Source organism: Nesoenas mayeri, assembly GCF_963082525.1.
Source record: "Nesoenas mayeri genome assembly, chromosome: 6".
NCBI classification, from domain to species: domain Eukaryota; kingdom Metazoa; phylum Chordata; class Aves; order Columbiformes; family Columbidae; genus Nesoenas; species Nesoenas mayeri.
In genome coordinates, this window is record NC_137545.1 from 26,932,185 (window position 1) to 26,957,392 (window position 25,208).

Sequence of the window (25,208 nt, forward strand, 5' to 3'; positions counted from 1 at the left end):
ACTTAAGAGTCACATTTGGGAAAACACATTCTGACTGATGAACATTAAACTGGCAGTTTGCAGCTAGGGTTTTCAGTTAACCTGAAACTGGCCAGTGTAAGCTGTCCTGTAGGGTCGTCTGACCTGCTGTGGGCTGACAGGACCGAAACTGCAGAGCCGGCAGCAGTCACCTGGCAGCACGGGAGGACAGAGTGGTGTGACAGGAACGTGCAGGTGGAGCTGCTAAAAGGAAAAGAGGTGTTGCTGGGCATGGCTGAGGTGTGTCAGACGAGGTAGGGGTGGTGTAAGCAGTGCCTGTAGTGCCTGTAGCCAGGTCTAACTGGAGTGGCAGAACTGATAATGAGTGTAGTTTTGAGTCTGCGGTAATGCGGAAACTTGTAAGCGAATGGAAGATGAATACAAACTTGAGAGTTGACCTGAGATGCCTGGTAACTTTCATTTTTTGGAGCCAAACTCTGAAAAAGACAGAATTGTTGCTTGCTGGGCGTGGCCAATGGAAGCAATTTTGGTCCTGACTCCTCTTCCTAGCTATTCTCTGGTTTGGTATACCCATTCTGGTTGGTAGGAAAAAAAATAGAGGACCTGCCCTCAGATTTCAGATTAGGAACAGAAATTACTGTATGAGAGGATGCTGAGCACATGACACACTGGATCTCTGTGTGTGTGTCTTGGAAAAGCAATGGGTTTGTAAGAAAAGGGAATTAATGGAATTAGTGTGAATTTGATGAGGGCTTGTAGTTGTGACCGAAGGCCATGAATGTGCACTGGATTAGTATCTATGTATGGGCCTCCTAAAGAAGGCTGAGAACCTCTAAGCAAAGACAGGAGGCAGCTTTGAAAATCTGTGCAGAGTACCTAAACAGCAAAGGCAGATGAGCTCAGACAACTGCATAGATCATCAACCAAGACAGGAAGAGAAAAATATTTGCAGAAAGTGGGCTCCAAACAAAAGATAAAGGAGCCAAATCACTACAGCAAATTCCTTGAAGGAAGTTAGGTAAAGCTTCAAATAAATCAATCAAATTGTTAAGTTATGCAATTTAATTTGCAAGATAATATAAACTGTGTTATCAAGTTTACTTCAGAAAATGTTGCCAACCATGTTGTTTTTACAAGCCACTATGCTAGCAAGGGTGTCTTACTATTGCAATTAAGTAGAATCGCAGAATCATAGAATACTGGGTTGGAAGGGACCAAAAAGATCATCTCGTCCAACCTTTATTGGCAAAAGCACGGTCTAGATAGTATGGCCCAACACCCTGTCCAGCTGAATCTTTAAAGTGCCCAATGTTGAAGAATCCACCACTTCCCTGGGGAAGTTCTCATTTTGAAAAATTTCACTAGGTACAGCTTGGCTGGAAATACCCAGGCCAGTATAACTGCAGCTGCACTAGAAGCAATTTACTACTTTAGTAAAAACTGTTCAGTCAAATAGGAAAATCTGAGTATCAAAGAAAAAACAGAAGGAAAACTATTCAGAATTACTATGTTGTTAATTAGCATTTAGCCAAATATTAACAATAACATTGTTGACACATTCATTATTAGGAATCCGTAATCAGAATGTGCTTATTTTGATCTTACTGAAATGAGCAGAAAAATCCACCTGAGGTGGGACTCCTTCCCTCATCCCAGACCAGCCCCAGTTTTGCTCACTGGCACCTTTCTTTTTAAATGTGGTACCACAAACACAGTGTGATTGCTCAGTGTGACCCAGGAGCAGGTTTTGGAGCAAGAGAGCCCTTTTTCCAAAGCTCAATATTCAAAGCAGAGGCCAAATAATCCTGAAGAGATTTAGATTTTTCCAAGTTGCCAGACTTCCATAAATGGCTCAGTAACATACTTCTCTCAAAATCTGAAATTCTCTGAAAGTTGCAGCTTTCCTGAGAAATACATTACAGCTCCTTGAGAGTTACAACCCTTCTGTCTTGCAAAGTCAGGTCACTTCTAGAACAGCTTGTTCAGCAATGTTTCCTGCTGTTTGTTCTTCTCTGCCAGACGTATTTATCATCTGTTAAACTGGGAGAAATCCCTCCAGTTATCAGCTTCTTTCTGTTTGGCTTCCCTTGCTTCTCAGTCCCTTCTTATACTAAACCACCAGTGAGAAGCTTCCCACAAGCCCAGAGGTTTAGGTGTCCATCCTTACATTACAATTGAGGTGGACAGGGAGGAACAGAGGCTAATGTTGTTACGGATGTTTCAGTTATGCTCCAACACTGTACATTCATTTTTATACATTTATGTATAATTAAACTTATTTGTCCACTACACGTGAAGAATAATGCAGAAATATGCTTAGTCAGATTTAAAAGGAACTGTCCTGCTGATTCTGGTGAAACTACTCTTATCTTTAACTCAGAGGTTCTGCTTTTGACTTTCCCTCTGCTATTTGTAGCTTTCATAGGATTGAAACTCGAGCCATGTGTGGCAGCTCCCATAAATATTCAGCTAAAAGATAGAGATTAACAGAATGGAAGAAGGCAATTATTTTTCTCCATGCCAAAATGTAAAATTCGATTTGACAAACTGACCTGGCTAAAAACCGATTTCTGAGTGGGGTCTGTAAAAGTGGGAATGCTCAGGGACACAGCAGCAAACCTGGGAACATGGACAGTATTATCAGTGGTCTCCTACCTCCAGTGACTGTAATTTTCTAGTTCTTTTCGTGATAGAAGTACCTGGCATATAGGCACGAGAATGTAAGTGTTTTCAAAGGGAAAATAAGATTACTAATAGAGTTTTTTGTACGCTTGAACTCACAACTGTGACCTGGGCAGAGGGCCCGAGCTGCATGAGTGGCGTTTCCATGAACGGTCTTCGGCGGCGTCGCTCCTGCCGCGGTTGCCGGCGGCCGCTCCCGGGGACGCGAGCGGGAGGGAGGGACAGGCTCGGCGGGCGGCTCCAGCGGGACTGCCCCGCGCCCCTCCCGCGGCCGCACGGAAGGAGCCCGCGGGCCGCCCGTCCGAGCCGCTCCTCCTCCCGCCGCGGGGCGTCTCCGGGGTGGGATCGCTACTCTGCCCTCCCCGGGGCAGGGCTGGGCAGGGCTCGGCGGGGCTGGTCCCCTGGCGTGGAGCGGAGCGGGTGGGCGCAGTGCCACTGCGATGCTGGCCATGCGGCTGGGGCTCCTGGCGTGCTGCCTGCTGCTTGCCGGCCGCGGCCCGGTGCGGGGCGCCGCCGCCCTCAGCCGGGACGAGGTGCCCTCCCTTCGGGGTGAGTGACGCCTCGGGGGCGGCCCGGGGAGGGAGAAGGTGGGAGGGAGAGGGGGGCAGCGCGGGGCTCGCAGCCGGGGACTCCGCGGCGGGTCGGGGGCGCCTTTGGTCGGGCAGCGGCGGCGTCCCCGCTCCGCACCGGGCTGAGTCGTTCGCCCCCGGGCCGCTCCCCAGCTCTGTCCCTCCGTGCGGGGCTTGCAGCGGGGAGGAAGCCCGTTGGCCTCCCGCTTCGGAGTGCTCTCCGTGCCCTCGGCTGAACCCCGGCGGCTCTGGGCACTGCGGGCGGCCGGGCCGTGTCAAGGCGCGGCCGAGTCTCTTACCGGGGTTAGCCCGACCCCAGCCAGGGGATTTGGATAGGGTGAAGGTCTCGTTCTGCACAGGAGTTTGGGAGGCGTGAGTGGCCGGGACAGGCACTGAACCCATGTGAACCTGCCCCCCTGGCTGTTCTTTGCTCCCTTTTTGTCCTCCCCACTTGTTACTTCCCTGCCTATTGCTTTCATTGCACCCAGAGGGGATGGAGAATTATTTATTTATTTATTTATTTTTCTTATTCCAAATAAATTCCAGTTATTTTCTCTATTACCACATAAGCAATTCGCACTGGTTTTGAGGGGGAAGGAAGTGGGAGGTGAGGAGGAAGGAAATGAAGATATCTTGTTTCCCTAGTTTTGTTACAGTCATTTATTCATTATTGGAAGTGTTGAACCTAAGTAAACAGGAACTTGGAGGTACTGACATCAGCTGGAGGCTTTGCTTCTGGGTCTTTGTTTCTTGTCACCTTGTCCTTGTATGGAGGGGCCTGGACGTGAGAAGTGAGATGTTTCCAAAGGGATAGTTCCTAAAGCGTATGATAACTCCCTTTCTCTTTGGGTCTTCTGCAGCTTGCAGGTCTTCAGCTGCAGGATTTTGAGCACAGGAATATTCCCTGACCTCAGGAACTTTGGAATAAAACCCTTCCATGAGAACACCTCTAAAACGGATGGTATAGCTTCACAAGCTGAGAGGAGTCCTAAAAGCATTCCCAGGGCTTGGTGTTGCTCCAGTTGTCTCCTTGCCCATTTGAGAGGGCTGAGCTGGGGTCTGTGGAGCTGTCACTCAGCCTGCCAGCTCTGTGTCTTACCTCTGCCTCAAGCTGGCAGTTACCTGGCAGCCCTTAGGCCAGCACAGCTGTCTTGCCAATTGCATTTTGTAGTTGGGGAGCGGAAACCACACTGTGAAGCGGGCGGTGTGGCTCAAGAATTAGAGTCTGGCTGTTCTTGACATAAGTTGTTGCAGAATAAAAGGGGAAACACTGTTATTCACGGAGATCCTCCAGCTGGGTTGTTTGTACAGACTGTATAAGACCCTTATCTTTTCTTAGCAGTCATTGCAACTCTTAAGAGCCTTACAGATAAAGGCATTCAAAGGTTGAGAATCCTTCATCTTTGGGTTGTGGTGTTGCCCACCCTCAGGAACTTGCTGTATGGGAGCTCCTGTGGGGTGTTGAGGTCAAAATAGACTGGGAATTTGCATAAGAACTTTAAGTGTGAATCCCAGTATCATTGTGAATTAACCTTAATAATCACTGTTTACTGGTGCTAACAACATCCCAGCTTCCACCTATCTAGCAAATTAACTGTGTATTTTCTTGGTCAACAAAGATAAGACCGCTGTGGGAAAGATAAGCCTTAGCATGAGTGGCAAAACCCCTTTCTGGCCACGCAGATAGAGACACCTGTGTCGCCCATGGAGGATTGGGTTGGATAAGAAGAATGAAACCAGCACAAACTGCACAGAAAACTCAAAAGCAAAGGGACAAACTGGGTATCTGTCACAGGGTGTTATCTGGTGTTTTTTCAGTGAGTTCAGACACTTGAGTGCTAGAGAAATACAGTTAATAAAAGGAACCTTACTTGTTTGGCCCCAAACTGTTAAGGACAGCTGCTGGGTACTTGAGAGATGCAATTACATGTAACAGGCTGATTCTCACCTGCTGCCAGTCAGAAGGGCTGTTCCCTGCTCCTGCACCATCAAAAGCTACCAGTGCCTATAGCCATGTGGAAAACAGCCTGTTACCAGTGATGCAATCTGCAGCGTGACTCCATCCTCTCTGTAAGCCAGACTGCTTGATGCACTCTGTAGAATCTGTAACCAATAACCTCTCCATAATATATATCCTCTCTGTCCTGCCTTTTGCGTGTGTGTTACGTTGGTAGAGCTGGTCCTCTGTCTGTTACACAGTACTGTCCCACTGCTGCTTGAAAAACCTTTATTTTCTAGAGCTATGCCTAAACTGTATGTGCTAAACCCAGGCACAGCAGCTGGCTGCATCTCTGCATCTCATACTTTAGAAGTGGGCTATGTCAGTTTGAGAGGTGTTTTGTGACTGGTTCAGATAGTTAAGGGTAGTGAATTATACCAGCTAGAAAGCACACTTGGCAGAAATCATCACTGTAAAATTTCAAGGCAAAATGGAAGTGCTGCTCAAGTTTTCAATGTATTATCTCCTGAGGCATAAAATAAATGTCTCGCCTATAACATGAGAGGAACTCCATGGGTTAATTACCATTGGATTTCAGAATGAATGAAATGGCTGAGCTGTTATAGGTTCATATTTTCCTGATTTCCAGTTCCTCAGCTGGCCTCATTTTTTTAGTCTATATGCTCAGTTAAACATTTGTTCCCAAGATGTTAAACAGCTGACTTTTTTTCACATACTTATAATATGATGTCACATAGTTCAGTGAATTTCTACATGATTCCAAGAAAACTGGGATGTCAGGCTAACCCCACAACATCTGTTGTGGTCCAGGGTAGTTATGTATGGTTGAACAATATGCATCCAATAGGGAAGGCAAGCTCTATCCCTTGGCCACCAGCTCTCATGGTACAGATAAATCCTGCCCTTTCTGCATCCTATTTACAATGCAAAATCTTTTCTTTCTGCTTCTGTAGTTGCAGAGAGTGAAAAATGAATATGGCAATGTCAGCCTTAAACTTTTTAGCTTTTACTTTAATTGCGCTCTCCAGTCCTCACAGACAATTATTTTACAATGTAGAGTATGACTTCTTGTAACACTTGAAGTTATACTCCATTCCTGTGTATTTCTTGGTGACTAGTGTGTTTTTTTTCTTTGAGCATGACTGAGGTTTTTGGGCATCCCTTTTTTTTTTTTGGCTATCCAACTTGAGAAATATTACCCAGCCTTATTTTTGTGAGCTTTAAAATGGTCCACATGTTAAAAACTGAGTTGGCGGTAAATTTAGAATAGTACCTTATTTTTTTAACGTGCCAGTTATTCTGACGGATATTTACAATTTTCTTCATGAACAGCTCCAGCTAAAACATTCTTATTTTGATACTATTTGATCAGTTGCAGTATTCTATAGACTGAAACTACTTATTTTGTTTTCCTTTTTTCTTTTTCCGTACAGATAAAGGAATATTTATTATCCAAAGTGAAGACTCCAACTTGTGCATTAAAGTGGACAGAGTTGGCCTTGTTCTGGAAGACTGTAGTCAACTCTCAAAAGACATGTTATGGAAATGGGTATCCAATCGCCGTCTTTTCAACATAGGCAGAAGTACCTGCCTAGGACTGAACATCAGTGGACCAGAGCAGCCATTAAGTATGCTTGAATGTGACTCAACCCAATACTCCTTGTGGTGGAACTGTGATGAAAAAGCATTAGTTGGTGTATCAGAGTACAGATTAGCTGTTGAAAATGACAAACATGTCGTGGCCAATAAAAATTCTACATATCAATGGAAACAGTACATGTCCTATGATGAGGACCTTTGTGAACACCCATTTCAAGGTAAAAATAAATTTTTGTCTTAAAGGTGTATGTGGGGAAGGTTTTCAGAAGTTCCTTTGAAGCAAGGTCACATGTTTATGATCTCTTCTAGCCTGTGTTATGATCTGGGACTCAAAGCTGGGGTTTTGGTTTTGTTTTTGTTTTGTTTATTTGATTGATTGATTTGTTTGGGTCTTTTGTTTGTTTGTTTGGGGTTTTTTGTTTTGTTTTTTGGTAGGTTTTTTTGTGGTTTTGTTGTTGTTTTGTGGTTTTGTGGTTTTTTGTTTTGTCTGTTTTTTATGCAATGATTGAGGTGAGCATATAGCACAATTTATTTTTCTCCTCATCTGTTATATGAACTCAAAAAAACCACTGGTATCCTTGCAAACCAGGAAACACTAATTTCAAATCCTCTATAAAATAAAAAGGGAACTAAGGATTTGCTGTTGCCTGTTCTGCAGCTTTCATTATCAGATAAGCCCAAAGAGTTACAACGAAGGATTTGGAGTTCCTGTCACTGAAACTTGGTCTGGGATCACAGTGTGCATGAACTGAATGTTTGCAATGTTCAGCATCTGGACTCTGAACGTGCCAAACTTTGGAGCAGAGATCAGACTCTTGATTAATTCTGCTGTACAGCTAGCAAAGGTGTAGAAATATATGTCAAGACCCAGGTCTGCAGACCTGAACAGTTTTCCAGATATAAGGAATAAGATGAACCCATTTACCATGAACAGCTATGGACAAACTGTACCTTGACCCCATCCTCAGCCTCTTGGCTTTGAAAGACCTAATGTTTGCACAGCGTGTCTCAGACTGAAGCTGTTGATTCTCCTCATTTGAACTGAGTGTTTGGGCTGCAGATCTCTGGTCTCAGTGGTTTCCTCTGTCGATGCAGCTGGGCTTGGCTTCTGCTCTCACCAGAGTCCTTCCTTTGGGAACTGGATCTCATCCTCACTAACAAGGAGGGTCTGGTCGAAGCAGTAAAGGTTGAGGGCTGCCTGGGTTACAGTGACCACGAGATGGTGGAGTTCAGCATCTTGTGTGGCAGGAACAGAATAGCAAGTAGAATTGCAGCCCTGGACTTTAGCAGGGCTAACTTTGGCCTTTTCAAGCAATTGCTGGGGGAAATCCCATGGGCAAGACTGCTTGAAGGAAAAGGGGCCCAAGAGAGCTGGATTGCATTCAGAGATTGCTTCTTCCACGCTCAGGATCAGAGCATCCCCACACGTAGGAAGTCAAGGAAGGGAGCCAGGAGGCCTGCGTGGTTGAATAGGAATCTATTGGGTATGCTGAAGCAGAAGAGGAGAGTTTACAGGTCATGGAAGCAGGGGCTGGCCACTTGGGAAGAATATAAGGCTGCTGTTAGAGGATGTAGGAAGGCAGCTAGGATAGCCAAGGCCTCCTTAGAATTACAGCTGGCGAGAGGGGTCAAGGACAGCAAAAAGAACTTTTTCAAATACATAGCGGATAAAACTAATACCAGAGGCAATGTAGGCCCACTGAGGAATGGGGTGGGTGCCCTGGTGGCGGAAGATACAGAGAAGGCAGAATTACTGAATGCCTTCTTTGTCTCTGTCTACTCTGCCGGAGGCTGTCCTGGGGAGCCCTGTACCCCTGAGACCCCAGATGAAGCCAGGTCAATGGAGGAGCTTGCTTTAGTTGATGAGGACTGGGTTAAGGAGCAATTAAATAGACTGGACATCCATAAATCCATGGGTCCAGATGGGATGCATCCGCGAGTGCTGAGGGAGCTGGCTGAGGTCATTGCTGGACCGCTCTCCATCATCTTTGCCAAGTCTTGGGAAACGGGAGAGGTGCCCGAGGATTGGAGGAAAGCAAATGTCACTCCAGTCTTCAAAAAGGGCAAGAAGGAGGACCCGGGTAACTATAGACCGGTCAGCCTCACCTCTGTCCCTGGGAAAGTAATGGAACAACTTATCCTTGGTGCTATCTCAAGGCATATCAAGGATAAGAAGGTTATTAGGGGCAGTCAGCATGGCTTTACCAAGGGTAGGTCATGCTTGACCAACCTCATAGCCTTTTATGAGAATGTTACAAGGTGGATGGATGATGGCAGAGCCGTGGATGTGGTCTACCTTGACTTCAGTAAAGCCTTTGACACAGTCTCCCACAGCATCCTAGTTGCTAAGTTGAGGAGGTGTGGTCTAGACAATAGAGTAGTGAGGTGGGTTACAAACTGGCTTAAGGAGAGAAGCCAGAGAGTGGTAGTCAATGGTGCGGAGTCTAGTTGGAGACCAGTATCTAGTGGAGTACCTCAGGGGTCAGTACTGGGGCCAGTATTATTCAATATATTCATTAACGACTTAGACGAGGGAATAGAGTGTACTATCAGCAAGTTTGCTGATGACACTAAGCTGGGAGGAGTGGCTGACACGCCAGAAGGCTGTGCTGCCATCCAGCGAGACCTAGACAGGCTGGAGAGTTGGGCGGGGAATAACCTAATGAAATTTAACAAGGAAAAGTGTAGAGTCCTGCTTCTGGGCAGGAACAACCCCAGGTTCCAGTATCGGTTGGGAAATTACATATTAGAGAGCAGTGTAGGGGAAAGGGACCTGGGGATCCTGGTGGACAACAGGATGACCATGAGCCAGCACTGTGCCCTTGTGGCCAGGAAGGCCAATGGCATCCTGGGATGTATTAGAAGGGGGGTGGTTAGTAGATCAAGAGAGGTCCTCCTTCCCCTCTACTCTGCCCTGGTGAGACCCCATCTGGAATATTGTGTCCAGTTCTGGGCCCCTCAGTTCAAGAAGGACAAGGAACTGCTGGAGAGGGTCCAGCGTAGGGCAACCAAGATGATTAAGGGAGTGGAGCACCTCCCTTATGAAGAAAGGCTGAGGGAGCTGGGTCTCTTTAGTCTGGAGAAGAGGAGACTGAGGGGTGACCTTATTAATGTTTATAAATATATAAAAGGTGAGTGCCATGAGGATGGAGCCAGGCTCTTCTCGTTGGCAAACAGTGATAGGACAAGGGGCAATGGGATCAAGCTGGAACACAAGAGGTTCCACTTAAATTTGAGAAGAAACTTCTTCTCAGTAAGGGTGACAGAGCACTGGAACAGGCTGCCCAGGGGGGTTGTGGAGTCTCCTTCTCTGAAGACATTCAAGACCCACCTGGACATGTTCCTGTGCAACCTCACTTAGGCGTTCCTGCTCCAGCAGGGGGATTGGACTAGATGATCTTTTGAGGTCCCTTCCAATCCAGAACATACTGTGATACTGTGATACTGTAACTGTGGTAACTGCGCAAGCGCTACGGCATCCAATTGCTTCTTTAAAACCTAGTAGAGTTTATACTTAAGACCAGAGAGAAAATACTTAAACCCACAAAAAGTCTTGCCCATTTACTGGGTAAACATAGCAAGATGAAAGCAGACCTGGTAGTCCTAGTACTGGAACATCTAGAAGGAGAAGATCAGCCTTAGACAGGCACTTCTAGCCTAGTTTCAGGGCAAAGTCATTAATTGTGTTGGCAAAAGCTCTTTCACCTCCAATTTTTATTTTCCTCCTTCTACTTTAGCATATGCACAGGCAGATACAAGCCCCCCAGGTTGGAGGTCATCTGTACCTTTAAAGAAAAAGTGTATTTAACTATGATGAGAGGACTATACCTGTTGAAGTTGGTTTCTTGCCGGGACTGAGGTACTCCCTTGCGCCTCCGTAGCTAACAGCACGGCAGCAGGCAGGCAGAGAAGTAAACCCGATTTTTTAATTTTTTTTTTTTAACCTATGTTCTTTGTATCATCTGTTCATATCAGACAGCTTTAAAGAAGATTTACAGTGTGTAAACTGCTTTTTTATATGTGCGCAGCCAGCCATTAACTCTGTAAACCTCCAGGAACCTGGCAATACGTACTGATTTCTGAAGTTGAAGGACTTTGATCTTTAGGCTATCAACATGGGATCTTTGACAAACAATTTAATTCAGAGTCTGATTGTGATTCTTTGACCTTTTGTAGAAACTCTGAGGTTAAGGAGACATTCACTGAGGTAAAGCTTTTACAGCTTTCAGTACACTGAATTTTCTCAATATTTTGGTACTCAGAAGTACAAGAGGAAAATATTTTAAATCATAAGGCATTATTGATTATGATAACAGATGTATGTAGCATCAATTCTTTAGCTAAGTTATTATTCCCCATGGTATAAACACTTATTTTTAAAAGTTTATTTAGTGCTCCTTTGTCTTTCACATTTCCTTTCCCATAGAGTGGCAAAGAGAATGGAAAAAGCATTAGAAAACCATTTTATAAAGAGTTGGAGGAGCAGGGGATATCATGCTAAGTTGCTCGTCTGTCAGAGACTAACATATAAAAAATAAGTTTTGTTTGCATCTGAGTATGTGCTGATTCTTCTAACAATTGTTTTAGGTAGTTGTTCTGAAATATAAGTGCAGATTTTACATTATAATTGTTCAGGGTTTTTTTTTTTAATTGTGGTAAGTTATGAGAACGTGCCTTGTTTCATGGTGACAAATTTCAGAAATTATTATTTCCAAATGCTGTTCACTGAAACTATGCTGCACATACTTATAATAGTGCTGTTATTAATTACAAATTAAAATTAGAAAATAACTTTAGACATTTTGATTTTATTATTGTTGTTAGAAACAGGAATAATGAAGTACGAAGGCAAAGAAATGTCTGTGGTCTGCATTCTTTTCATCTCTCTGTTTTGTTTATTCCAGAAACATACACCTTGCTGGGAAATTCTTTTGGTTTCCCATGCATTTTTCCATTTAAATATAACAAAAAGTGGTATTATGAGTGTACCAGAGACGGAAAGGAATTTGATTGGTGTGCCACAACGAGTCACTATGAACAAGATGAAAAATGGGGGTTTTGCCCAAAGGCTGGTAAGATGTTGCTTGTCTTTTCTCTCCTTCCACTCCCAAGAGTGTCTTTGCTCTTTATTAGTAATTCTGGGATGCACTCTGGTTTGGATGTCTTCCCTTCTGTTAGAAGAGAATGTCTCTTTCAAAAACTCAAAAGAAGAGTTGAGCAAATTTTATCATAATTTACCGTGTTTGGCCTTTGGAAACCCATGTCCTCATCCCAAAAGCAAAACTACAGGGTGTGAGCAAAAGGATGTTATTCTGTGCAGCCCATTGACCCTCCCGGCAGCTAAACCTCTCACTCCTCTGTCCAGGAGCTTCTCTGAAGCATGTAAAGGGTTGCTCCTGCAAAGTCACATTCTGCTTTTCACTGCATTACGTCTTGCATATTCCCTTCTGTGCGCTACTTGGACACTCATGACTTGGGCCTAAAACACTTAGAAGCAACAGCTTTAAAAACACTTGCTATCTGAAAGATTTTTGATGTATAAGCTTCATGAATATTGTAGCTTCGTGGATAAATAAGAAAAGTAGTATATTGTATCAGCAGAAGTGGTTTGGAAGAGCCCTCCCTGCTCAAGCTACATTTTGAATCTGTGTTCCAAAGCCTCTTAAAAACAGCTGTAAATGTGTCTTTGTAATGGGGATTTCTGGGTAACCAGTATAATAGATGGTATTTTCAGCCTTGCTTCTACTTTGCAATTACACTAAGTTTATTCTCTTGAGTACAAGATAGAAGGAGATCCAGGTGACTGTTCCTCCACAAGCTGGGTGTGGTGTTCATAGCCTAAATATTTTAACATTCAGCTTTAGGAAATAATGATCAGCTGGTATAAATTAAAATGTAGCTTTGTTGGCTTAATCAGAGCTGTGAAAATCACCACCAGCTGCAGATAAGCTCCCCAGTATTTTATCAACCAGATGAAATATGGAGCAACATTTTATTCCATTAGTGCCCTGTTTCCATGTGTTATTTAACAAAGGAATGTTAAAGGAGTACATAATTGTGCTTCCGTTGGGATGCTGCTGTCATTAATTAGCTTAATTGTTAAAGGTGTTACATTTTGGATTAGTTTGTAGCCTTGGGCTGTTGGTGATAAACCTGTTTTGAGCAGAGAGTGGCTGTGACGGTTTTTGGAAGAAGAATCCTGACACACACCTTTGCTACCAGTTCAACCTGGGGTCTGTGCTGACCTGGCGTGAGGCACGGGCCGCCTGTCAGCTGCAAGGAGGAGACCTGCTGAGCATCGCTGACCCCGAAGAGCAGAACTACATAAGTAACTTAAGCAGTGAGTAGACATTTTTCTGGGGACTTTGTAAGAAACCCCTAGTTAGATTTCCACTTCACCTGTGAAAAAGGAGTGAGCTTTGGAGCTTAATGTTCCGTGTGATGTCTCTCCTGTTGCTGCTTGTGAGGTTTCATTGCAGAACAAACCTCGGTAGAGCTGTTTGAAAAAGCAAGGGTGAAGGTAAGTTACAACCTTAATAAACCGAGTGCAAAAATGAGAGTATGTGTTATGTGAGGGTGTAATTGTCTTAATTCTCGTTTCCCACAGCGAATCCTGTTCATTCTTGCAACTTTGCTTATGGGCCATGATTGTTTGCTCTGGAGAATTATACAAATATTTACTTTCTCTGCAATATAGCCCGGTGCCCCTTTCCCCTGTTAAGTTTTTTTGCAAGCTGGACTTCACTGAATGGGAATGATTAGCACAATTCGGGAGGCTCAAAGTAAATGTCCTGCATGGGAAAAAATGCCAACTCTGTTTTCATAAGCAGATGGTATTCCTCCTTTGATAAGCTTTTTGCTTTCCCTCGTGCAGCAAGAGTCTCAGACAAATTTTGCAGAGCCTTCACACAGCATGGCTTTCGTGGGTATTTTAATGTTTACGGGGAGGACCAAGCGGAGGAATGGGTGGTAGATGGGCTGCCTCAGGGTTCTTTCCCGTTGCTTCCCATTATTGCTGATTTTTCAATTGCAGGATATAAGCTAGCAGGAAGTTTTTAAAATTATTTCATTAGCTTTTTGATATGCCTGCAGGCTCTAAAGGGAGTGGAAGTTGTTTGGTTTATAGAAAGCTGAAGCAGGCTGGCATTTATGTAGCTGCTTGTCCTAGATTTAACTTCTAAGGTCAGCAACAGCTTCTGCAGGAAGGGTTTGCAGGACGAGTAGCTTTTGAAGGGTGCAGACTTTTGAGTTCATTCCTTTTCATCTCTGTGTTGATTAACAAAGTAATAGACTTTTTCTAAGGATAGAGAAAAACAGCCTGAGCTTTTTGGAGACTGATTTGAAGTTTTGTTATATTCCTGTTGTAACAAGACAGGACAGCAGATCTATACCTGTAGATATTTTAAAACATGGGGAAAGTGTGAAGTATTACTTTGTTTATTTTTTTTCTCTTTCAGGGCAGTTAAACACCATGGACTTGATGCTGTGGACAGGCCTGAATCGTCTGGAGGACGATGCTGGCTGGCAGTGGTCAGATGGAGCACCGTTAGCGTTTGTGAACTGGAGAGCAAGTACTTGATGTTTCTCTTGGATATGTTATATCAGTGTAATTATATGCTCTCTGTAACTGCAGCTTGATACAAGAGTGCTGTTCCAACAGCTATGATTGAAAAGTGAATCAAGTGAACCAGCGTACCTCTTGGTGTTTTTGTTCTTGTTTTTTGGGTTTTTTTTAAGAAATATTTATTTATACTGATGAACTAAAAGCCCGTTCTAGGGAATGTAGCATCAATGGAGATGGGTTTGTTCAAACCATTAGTTATCTAGCTCTTTCATAATTTACTTTGAAAAGTGTTTTTAAGATTCCAATTGCATATTTAAAACCTGATTTGCTACATTTTCAAGTTCTGTCTACCAGCAGATACAGCATAGACACTAGAGCTTATTTCAGCCTCTCACCTGATAGCGGCAGCCAAGGAGAGATTGCCACACCTGTATAAATCATGCTCAGTTGTTTGTAGTATTGGTGCAATATTACTCCTGAATATGAGAAACTTCTTTACTTTGAGGATGCCAGAGCACTGGAACAGGCTGCCCAGTCTCCATCTCTGGAGACATTCAAAACCCACCTGGACACATTGCTGCTCAATCTGCTCTGGTGAACCTGCTTTAGCAGGTGGGTTGGACGAGATGATCTCCAGAGGTCCCGTCCAACCCCAACCATTCTGTGATTCTGTGAAGTTTGAGTGCAGGGATGTTTATACATTAATTCAATAAGATGTAAAGAGCCTTACAACACCACTTTGCAAGTAAGAACTGAATTTTTGTAATTTTGTGCTTCTCAAAAATGTGTTTGCAGATGTCTCTAATAAGAGTTTTAGAGAAAATCATTGTGCAGTGATTAATTCAAAAATGAAGTACGGCTGGCAAAGTTATTCATGTGAATCTGGATTGCCTTTTGTATGCAAAAAATATTTAAATAAGACAGAGTATGAAACATTAGGTAAGTATCTCATTGTTACTGTGTCCTATTTGTGGGTGTGGTGGGAGGACAAGAGGAAGCCACATGAATATGAAGTCGGCAGAGCAGTCTCTTAGCTGGACTAAATGTTCGCTAGTTTAAGTTGAATACAGTTTATCTTCACTCAAGTAGTAACACTTCTGTTTAAATGCAATCCTGGAAAACATGTTGAAAGTCTTAAAACTAAAAAATAATTTTAGTATACATACCATTTAATGGGTTCCTCACATGATCAGAGGCTTACACAATGCTCATCATATTACAATAGAGCCATGCTTTTGAGTTTAAAAATAGGTTTTCAGCTGCAAACACAATTAACCAGTTACCCACAGAGAAGCAAGTTGTATAAACACAGCTCAAAATTTGCAGTTATTTTTATGGCATACTGTACTTTTCATTAAAAAATATATGTATAATTTTTTTTGTTTTTTAAGTGTTTATATAATGAGTATAGGATATATAATACATAGAATGCATCAAACTCCCATTCTGTGGGAAACTTAAACACAGAGCTGAGTTTATTAGACCATTAGGACTCGATGATCTTAAAGGTCTTTTCCAACCAAAACGATTATATGAATCTATGAAATTTTGTTTTGATAAGAACACATTATGTAGGTTCAACATCTTACTGACAACGTAATTTTCCCTACTTGTTTCAGATAATGAGGTAATGCACCTGAAAAGGTTTTAGCTGGTTTTGAATCAGGTTCAGAGGTAATAACAGAGATATAACATGTTTTAAACTAAATAACAGATCAATTATGTGTTTTCACTAGTCCAGCAACCCAAATGGTTGAATCATAAGATAAAGTGGAAGAAATTTCAGTTTGCTTGGTAGGTGATGTTCCATAGGGCTTGTGTTTTGGCCTCCTTAAGTACTCTTGGATGACTGTTTTCAGCGTTTGAAGATTAAAAAGATAGCTCTGAATGCATTATAAATATAGCATAACCTTGGCAATTTTATCTAATATACACAAACTTTGTATGCTTAATTAAAAGATACATGGAGGTATTATGCCACTCGTTGTGATGATGGCTGGTACTCACACAATCGCAACTGCTACAGGCTTCATACAGAGGAGAAGAGCTGGAACGAGGCTTTTATCTCATGCCAAAGTGACAAGAGCGGGCTCATTAGTATATCATCCATGGCAGATGCAGAGCTGCTCCTTAACTTACTTGAAAGTGGTGAGTTTTGGGAGTTAAAGTGTGCAGTGTTTGTTGAAGTTTTTCATGATGCTCTTTTGTGCAGCCATTTAACATTGCTAGCCACTTATGCACTATGTTACATGGTACACCCACATGATGTTTACCAAAAAAGCAAGCATGATGCATGCTCCTTCTAGGAGTCTTATAAATGTATAGCATCACCTTCTCCAATCATCATACTTAAATAAATGAATCAACAAAGTAAACTTAGTGAGGCCACAGTAAACACACTAGCTTTTGTCCTGTCCTGTTCTTGGCTGGTTCCTTGCAAACTGTTGCAAAATATTCAGTGATTATCCTTATGCAAGAATTGTGCTTAGAAGCAGCAACAATTCAGAGTATCTTTTGCTTTCAAGCTGGCCATGTTCACCCTGCAAAGCTGCTGCTGGTCTGTTGGCAGGGTCCCCTTGATGGCAGCAGACTGTGTCAAAGGAGTTCTGTTAGTCTGTGTCCTAAGTGGGAGCATAATTACACAAGGAACTTAATGAACAAAAGCTATTAGGTGCAGCAATGCCAAGGTTTTTGTTATCATAACAGCAGCAATGAAAAGTGAATGTTTTGTGCCTCCAGCTGGCATCAGTATGCTGGCAGAGCTGCACAGTTTGGCCATGGGTTTAAGCTTCCAAGAGCTGGGGCACAGTGACATATTTAATCAACTCTGTCGCATCAGCTGTGGTTGTAGAACACTGCGTTACACTTGATTTACTGGACATCTCCTGTTATCATCTCTCCTGCCACCCATCCTGCCATGGAAGATTGTAAAAATAAATCTTTCCTTCCATGGCAGGTTGTCTGCCCTGTGCACTTCAAAAGAGTGCGTATGCTCCTGATTTGTATTTTTCAGCATTTCAAAGCAGGTTATCATGTATGTTCATCTATTTTTGAAACAATCAAGTCTTCAGGGGCAATAGAACATTATCTCATCAGTGAGGTTTTATGCAGCTATTTTTTTCCCAAAAGAAGGTAATTCTTATGAAAGTCAGATGAGTGATTTTTAATAGTGGTGTCAATGTTATGGGAACAACAGGCATTATTTCTTCACCATTAAAATCTGACCTCCCTTATTCTTTTACAGAAAATGTAACTGAAACATGGATTGGGTTATACAGTAATAACACCCCAGTTGTTTTTGAGTGGTCAGACGGCACCCCAGTAAAATTCTCTAACTGGCACAGACAAGAACCTAACACCTATCAAAGAACAGGACAACTCTGTGTTTCAGCTCAAGGACCTGTAAGTTTCCTTTTATTTTGGAAAGAATTTGACACTTATTTTGGCTAATAATAATTTATTTTCTCAGTGTGCGTACTTTTTAAAACCATGACCTGTAGACTTTGTCTTTTGATTCCCATTATATTAATGTTATGATAAGTGCAATGTAGCCTTTAGAAACCAATATATTTTGCAGTGCTGCTGTACAGAAAATTAATCATAGATTTTGAGCTTATGGTCAATAAAAATGTTACATACGTAAAGCTTGCTAAATAGAGAACAAATACGAGTAGGTATTTTGATAAAGACAAAGTAATTTAAAATCCAGGTAGTGTGTATTATAATTTATGGTGCATCAGTCCCTGTCTTGTAAGCTTCAAATTAATGTTTTGAAAAACTGTAAGTGGCACCTATTTTATCTTGCTGTCAATATTTATAAATTTGATGTAGTATCTCTCAAAAACAGATAGCAGTCTGTATCTACCTAAAATTGTAGAAGTTGACTGCAGTAAGACTGACTCCAAATCAGTCAGGTGTTGTAAAACTGCAAGTACTGTTCAAGTAACACTATGTCCTGTCAAATCACAACTCATGGCATTGTCAATTTTTTAATAATTTGGACATAAATTTGCTTTACTTTTACAATTAACAATACTTAAATTCATTAATACATTACTTACATAAGTGGCACAATATTTTTTTTAAAGTATATTTTGTTGAAGCATGAAAACTGTATCAAAAAGAGTATCTGTTGTCTCTACAGTAGTGGGTCCAGGTTGCAATCTTCAACTAATGTGAAATCCAAGACAATTACAGTGACCTGGAAAAGTGGAAGTGGAAAGTAGGACTTCAGTAACATTTTTAGGATTAAGTTACACAAAACCATATTTTACTCAGTTTGCAGGTGTAAACAAACAAATGAAAATGTAAAATACAGAGGAAAAGGAGGTTCAAGATATAATTCTTCAAGCATTATTTTTGGTACATGTCCGGTATGTCAAGATGTCTGAAAATCATATAATACAAAATTTGTAATATTTTCACTAAGGACTGTTCAAATATAAAGATCGATCTTACAGAGAACTATAATAGATAGGTAGAAAGTTCCTATCTATTCTGAAAAGTGTTCTGGCGTGGCCATAGTGTTAGTTCATTAAAATGCATTGCATCCTTAAAAGTGATTCAAAGAGACAAAGTCTTTTGTATGATTGACTTGAAGAGTCCTGCTGACAGTGTTGGTAGAAATAAATGATCCATCTATGGATAAATAAACGGAGTGAGAAAAATTACTTGATTTTACTGGAAAGTTAAAATACGTGTGTGTATAGATATGCATGAGAGTATGAATCGGTACAGAGGATACTTCTTTTTTCCCTTAGGCGGGACATTGGAAAGTTAAAAAATGTGAAGACAGATCTTTCTACATTTGCAAAAAGGCAGGGGAATTTAATCATGTGTCTCCTGAGCTGGAATCAGGTTGTCCAGAGGTAAGGGGTTTTGTGGTTTTTGTTTGGTTTAGAGCCTTACTAAGAAGATAGAATTACACAGGAAACCTCAAAATACAGCTACAGAGCACATGTATGTAAATAGAGAAATAATTTTAGTTTTATGTTAATGATCTGCATTTTTTGTTAGGAAAAATCTCATTGTTTGCCTTAAAAGTATGTAAAGTACATTTTAATGTAAGATTAAAAGCTTTCCCAAGGTACCTTTCATGGCTCATTGTTTTGTCAGCAGTTGTGACCCAAGTTCCTATTTCTTTCTAGATCAGAAGTGAAAACCCTTTTGTCTGCCATCTGTGCAAATAATGGCTGTTATATGATGCCTCATCCCACACATGGTTTTCATACACTGAAATGGAATGTTAGGGTGGAAAACAATCAGTTTCATTGACACAGAGTGAACTCTTCAACTACGTTAGCATTCCTTTTGCTTTCAAACACAAATGGGAAGGATCCCAGCTATCTAAATAGGACATTTCAGCAGATTTTAGGCTCTGCATTCTGGTAGTAAAGGTAATATGTTAAAGTATGATTTTATTTGCCATTTGTTCCTTTTCATAGTGTGAAAAGGACAAACTTGTAGGCTTTGTGTTAAAATTTTAGTCATAACTCTGGAGGAGTTCTGTGAACGTTTTATCATCAAACATCTCACTTCTCTAGTTTGCTTTATATTTTAGCTTACAATTATCTTTTAGTGTTACAATTTCTTGTCCTTTTACTTGAAAAGTCAAGAAACATGACCAATTCAGTTGAATTATAAGAAGGCTGGAGCTGAACTGTTTGGGCTCAAATAGTCTTTCCCTAGATGTACAATGGTCAAGTCCAGCATTCTGGTCATACCATTATGGAGGCAGTTTCTGCTTGGTTCCAGTTTAACATTTCCAAAAGTTTAGGGTAACTTCATTTTATGTGAACCAATGTATTTCATCACTCAAGAATTCTGTGTGTTATTAGTGTAAGAAAGGTTTGTCACAGTCCTGACCAAGTGAAAAATGTGCAGAGCATCAAGACTTCAGTTGTAGTCAGGAGCTTGACAGCACTTCAGCTCTGGGTACCTCACAGTATTAAGACTCAAGAGATCGAGTCACTGGTCATAGGTAGCTTGGTCTGCTCTAGCAAACTTCCCACTCGGGATCATTTTCTGCTCATTGATGTTTTAAACCCTATGAAAACATATACTAAACCTGTTATAGTCTCTTGGTTTTAATAGATCCTTTTCTTTCAAATGTGGCACAAGTTATATTCATTTAAGTCAGTTTTATGCTTACTCAAAGCTATGCTTGATTTCAGACATTTTGTCTTCACAACTCACTTTCTTTTAACTTTCAATATATATCTTGTTGCTAGTTATTGGCCTAATTTTCCAGGGCTAAGTCTTTGTTTCACCCAGATTTACCGTTTTTTCCCCATTTTTCTATTGCTGACCTACCTTACATGTACAGAATATGTATTGGCGTTTCTCACATTTGATCTTTTGCTTTGTTAACCTCATACTGCCATTCATATTGGATTGCTAGTGGATTCTCAGGGAGCTTTGGCCTCCAGCACAGTTGTTTTCTTTTCTAAAGCTTTATAGATTTATGTGTTATTACCGAGCTTTCATCTCATGTTGATTTTTTATGACTTGCACATCAGATGAACGAGCCTTTAATGTTTTCTGTGGTTCAGCTGATTGGAGTTTTTTGCAATATGTCCATATCAAGTTACTGCATAAACCTGAGCTTTTTTTTTCCTACGCTTCTGTCATCCTAAGATATAAAAAGTGATAAACACTTTCTTCCCTTAGCAGGTAAACTATTCTTTTTTCCTAGTCAGCAGGCTATTACTGAGAATAAATATTTTATTGCAAAGGTCAGATTCTCTGGACAGTTTTCCCTAACACTGAAATAACAGTTCTAAAGATTTTCTTTCAACCAGCTTTTGAAATGGGTTGTAGAGCTGTCAGCCACTTGATAATTGAGTTGGAGGTTTCTGTGTGCAGAACTGACTGTGTTTGTACTGGTGACTTTCTTCGATCCTCTACACTTTTATAGTGCATCAAAAGATAACAGTATAGTACTAAATCAAGCATTTGTTTTTATGGCTGTTTTAACAGGAGAGAATTTCACTTTTAAGAAGAGAATTGCTATTAAGGCCACAAAACCTCATAAAGAGCAGAAGGACAGCTGCTCAAAATAAGGGTCCATTTGGCTTTGTGTTCTGCTTCCTACAGGTAGCTGCAAATGATGTTTGGGGAAGAGCAGGACAGGGCAAACACAGATAAAGCTTCCCCCAGTTTTCCCTTGACCCCCAACTATTCAGTGGATTTCCTGAGCCTTTTAAGATTTGTGTATCTAACAGACTGCATTGGGTTTCCCCTCCAAGTTCTTGATGATTTCCTCCAGTCTTTAGACATCCAGAAATCTTTAAGAGGAAGATTATACAGTGCCATTTGGTCCAGATAAAAATTTCTGAGAGACTAGGATGATTGTGTTTGCCTCATTCAAACCAGGGCATTTATCATTCAAGAATTTCAGTTGAAGGAAACCAGACATTTGCTGTTTCTTACCTGTGTCCCCATAAAGGGTTTTTCAGTTAGTACTGAGCCCTCTTCCAGTCTCTACTCCCTGAGTTTAGGTGCACATTGGAGCAAAAGCAGAATTATTGTGTCCCCATGGGGCTGCCGAGAACCTGCAGGGTCCTGGGTGCTGCAGAGCCCTTGGCACCTGGCAACGCACCTTTCCCGTGGGGAAGCCCCAGCTCATTGGTATGGAGACAGGGAAGAGCCTCAACCCCCGCCAACATCTTGCACAGCGAACGTCTAAGTAGGGCGTTTGTGTTGTTCTCAGGTGAAACCACAGAAATTGGTGCTACAGCTCGTCTTGCTTTCGTGCCATACGAAGGGCTGTCCCCAGCCATCTCCCAAGCGCTGAAGGGGGCTGATAGCAAAAGGAGGCAGAGCTGTCAGTACGCTGCCAGCAAACACACTCCCAACTAGAAGCTGACATCTGCCTCCCCAGATTCATCAGGGCTTAAAGATGTGCAAAATATTTGATTGCTGTCCTGAATAGGGCAGCAGCATCTTCTTGTGCATTTTATTGTACCTGAGGACAGATAGCAGAAAAAGAGCTTATCTGGTTCTCCTTTTCTCCTTCCGCTGCTAACATCACCATCAAGCAGGGTTTGGTGGTGCCCAGTGGGCTGCTGTACCTGCTCCTGCCTGTGCTGCTTTGTGAGCTCCCCTACAAGCAGCTCCTCCTGCATGGGAGAGGCAAAGCGAGATCGGGCAGTTCTCCTGCCTGTGTGTGGCTGCAAGTTTAGACAGAGGTGGTTTATGATCTCTTTGTTCTCTTGATCATTTAAGACACTCAAGGAGAAAGCCCAGGCAGGTATGCTGCGTGAACTCACACAGGCAGAACTCATACCAGTCCTTGTAACATCTTCTGGGCACTAAGAGATGAAGAATAATAAAGTAAAAGATCGATAGTAAGAATTGAGGCAGGCTGACCACTGACTCATTTATCTGGCTCACTTGATAAACTATTAAAATGTGACATTTTAGTTCTGCATTATTAGAGTAGGATGATTGTTAATTCAATTTTTTTTTAAGTTCTATTTGAAAATATGGAAGGGACCTGAGAAAAGGTAAATAACCAGAGTGAATTGCTATATGAAAGGCTAATAATTGCTGGAATAAATATATTTGTTTACAGTTGAAGACAAAGGGCAGCTCTAATCCTTTTTTATAACCATTTAACTGAATCTGACATGACAGTATTGACTCTGCACTTCAGGTATTAGATATTAGCAATGAGTTACCACAGATGGAAACCAACAAGTGCTACTACACACTTCATGCAAAGAGATGGGCTTGGCATACCTCCCTAGAACACAGTCAGTAAAACAATATTCGAAGTATAAAATTGAAAGAGAAATAGTATGTGAGGAAAGTGCCTTAAGTGCTGTCCACATTTTTGTCATACTCATTAAAGGTGTTATCATGTGTGTATATGTTAAGCCAGGTTTTGCATAATTTAAGGATGCAGAATTTAAACTTTTGTTAAATTTACCCATATTTTCGGTGACCTTGAAGGGTAACTACTCTTGAACCATGGTAGAAAAGAAATGCACTATAGGGACATCAGTGGTGATCAAACAGAAAGTACCAAAGGGGACTGAGTTTTTAACAACTATATAATAATTAATAATCTATAAAATAATGTTCATTTCTTTTAAGGGATGGGAAAGACATGGTGGATATTGTTACAAAATCGACAGTACCCCTCGAAGTTTTGAACAAGCTTCCAGTGGTTATTTCTGCCCATCTGCACTTGTATCAGTAACAAACAGGTAGTTAATCCTATTAGACAGCGTGAAGATACCTCTAACAAGAGCTATTCTAACATTATAAAGCATTGCATGGCAAAAGATATTACCCTTATGAAATAATATTTGCGTGACAAGTGAGCATAATTACTAACATTGGCTAAAATAAAAGGTAAACTTTGTTTTATTTTTTTAATTGAAAATAAATTTAGTAAAAAGTAATTGTTAGGCTAATAAACACAGTAATGTGTGCACATGTGAGCATGCAGGAATCTAAACAAAATGCTTTCTACCAAGGTATGCAACGTATTTAAGAAACTTTATTAGCATACTTGGAAACTATACTGAAAATGAAAATACATTTAATATTTATGATCAGAATATATCAAATTTTAAACCAAATCAATTAATGTTTTCTAACATTTCTATTTATGTATTTTACATGAGTTGTCAGCAAATAAGGTGAGAGAGTAAATGTCTGAAAGCATTTGAGGTCTGTCTTCCCTTGCTTAGTTCCTATTTACCAGTATTCCAGCTTCAGCAAAGGCTTTCTCCTCTGCAGATGTCCAGATGCTTGGGTTTTCTGTGTTCTCTTTGTCATTTACCCTATGTATTAGATTTCCATTAAAATTTATGACATTCTAATAGATATATTACATACATACTTTAACCTCCACATATTTATCATATTTAAAAAAAAAAAAAAAAAAAAAAGAGGAGGAAATCTGCCCTCCTTTTAGGATGGGGGAAGTACTGTAACCACCAGCAATCAGATGAATGATAGCTAGAACTTTTAGGAAAACACAGGCTGCCCCACATAAGGATTTACATATGTGGGAATTTGCCCTGCCAGGGGGTTCAGGACAGTGCACAGCGCACACAGCGCTGTGCTGCAGTGCGGCAAGAATCCCTGTGGGGAGGACAAAGGACAAATTCTCACAGCTGAGCATGTGCAGCTCAAAAGTCACAGGGAGCTGATGGCACGCTGCATGTCACTGGAAGCAAGTCATCTCTCTTTGTCTGCTTATGTCTTTTCATTTGATTTTTTTACTGGGTGTAGCCAGCACTGTTTATTACGTTTGTTCCCCGTTCCAATGTTGGAGTGGCCAGAAAAGCTCATTGTTCGTTTAGTGGGTTTTTTATTTTATTTTTTAATTATTGCAGAGGTTTGTTGTTCTGGTATGAAAAATGCAAAAACTCTTCATTGTTTTGATCCTAAAATATTAATTTAAAAGTAGATTGTAGAGAACAGAGGGTTGATATACAAAGACAACATGCAGCGGAAGTAAAAATCAAAGTTCTCATTTGCTCTCAGTATTACAGATACATTCAGTTTTTTACATTAATGTAATTTTTATGGTATTTAGCCATTCTTTTCACAATATGTGAAACCAAGAAATTGTGGAAGTCTCTGACAAACTGTGAATCTACTTTGCTGCATATATTTTCATAGGAAGCTGAGTAAATGTGCTCATAAAATATAATACTTTTTGCTGTACCAATTTTATTTGAATAAATTACATTGAAGTGACAAATGGGTTACTATATGCAACAATTACTTGCAAAAAGGTGTAAATCTCTCACATAACTTTAATGAGAAAATTAAAGAAGTAAAAAGTTATTCCTTTTGTAGTCAGAACAGCTGGTGCTTTGAGCCCCTCTGCTCT

At 41.2% G+C, this 25,208-nt stretch overlaps 1 protein-coding gene across 1 annotated transcript in view; it reads left to right on the forward strand.

Annotated features, from left to right (window-relative positions):
• The first annotated feature begins 3,085 nt into the window (after positions 1-3,085).
• The window catches only part of PLA2R1 (phospholipase A2 receptor 1), a 43,529-nt gene continuing 21,406 nt past the window's right edge, over positions 3,086-25,208 (forward strand). The window contains exons 1-10 of the mRNA XM_080346580.1: positions 3,086-3,210; positions 6,624-7,007; positions 11,694-11,861; positions 12,956-13,129; positions 14,247-14,360; positions 15,149-15,292; positions 16,313-16,501; positions 17,598-17,755; positions 19,114-19,221; positions 23,453-23,565. Coding sequence (XP_080202706.1) covers positions 3,102-3,210; positions 6,624-7,007; positions 11,694-11,861; positions 12,956-13,129; positions 14,247-14,360; positions 15,149-15,292; positions 16,313-16,501; positions 17,598-17,755; positions 19,114-19,221; positions 23,453-23,565 — 1,661 coding nt within the window. The 5' untranslated portion in view covers positions 3,086-3,101. The remainder of the gene's footprint in view (positions 3,211-6,623; positions 7,008-11,693; positions 11,862-12,955; positions 13,130-14,246; positions 14,361-15,148; positions 15,293-16,312; positions 16,502-17,597; positions 17,756-19,113; positions 19,222-23,452; positions 23,566-25,208) is intronic.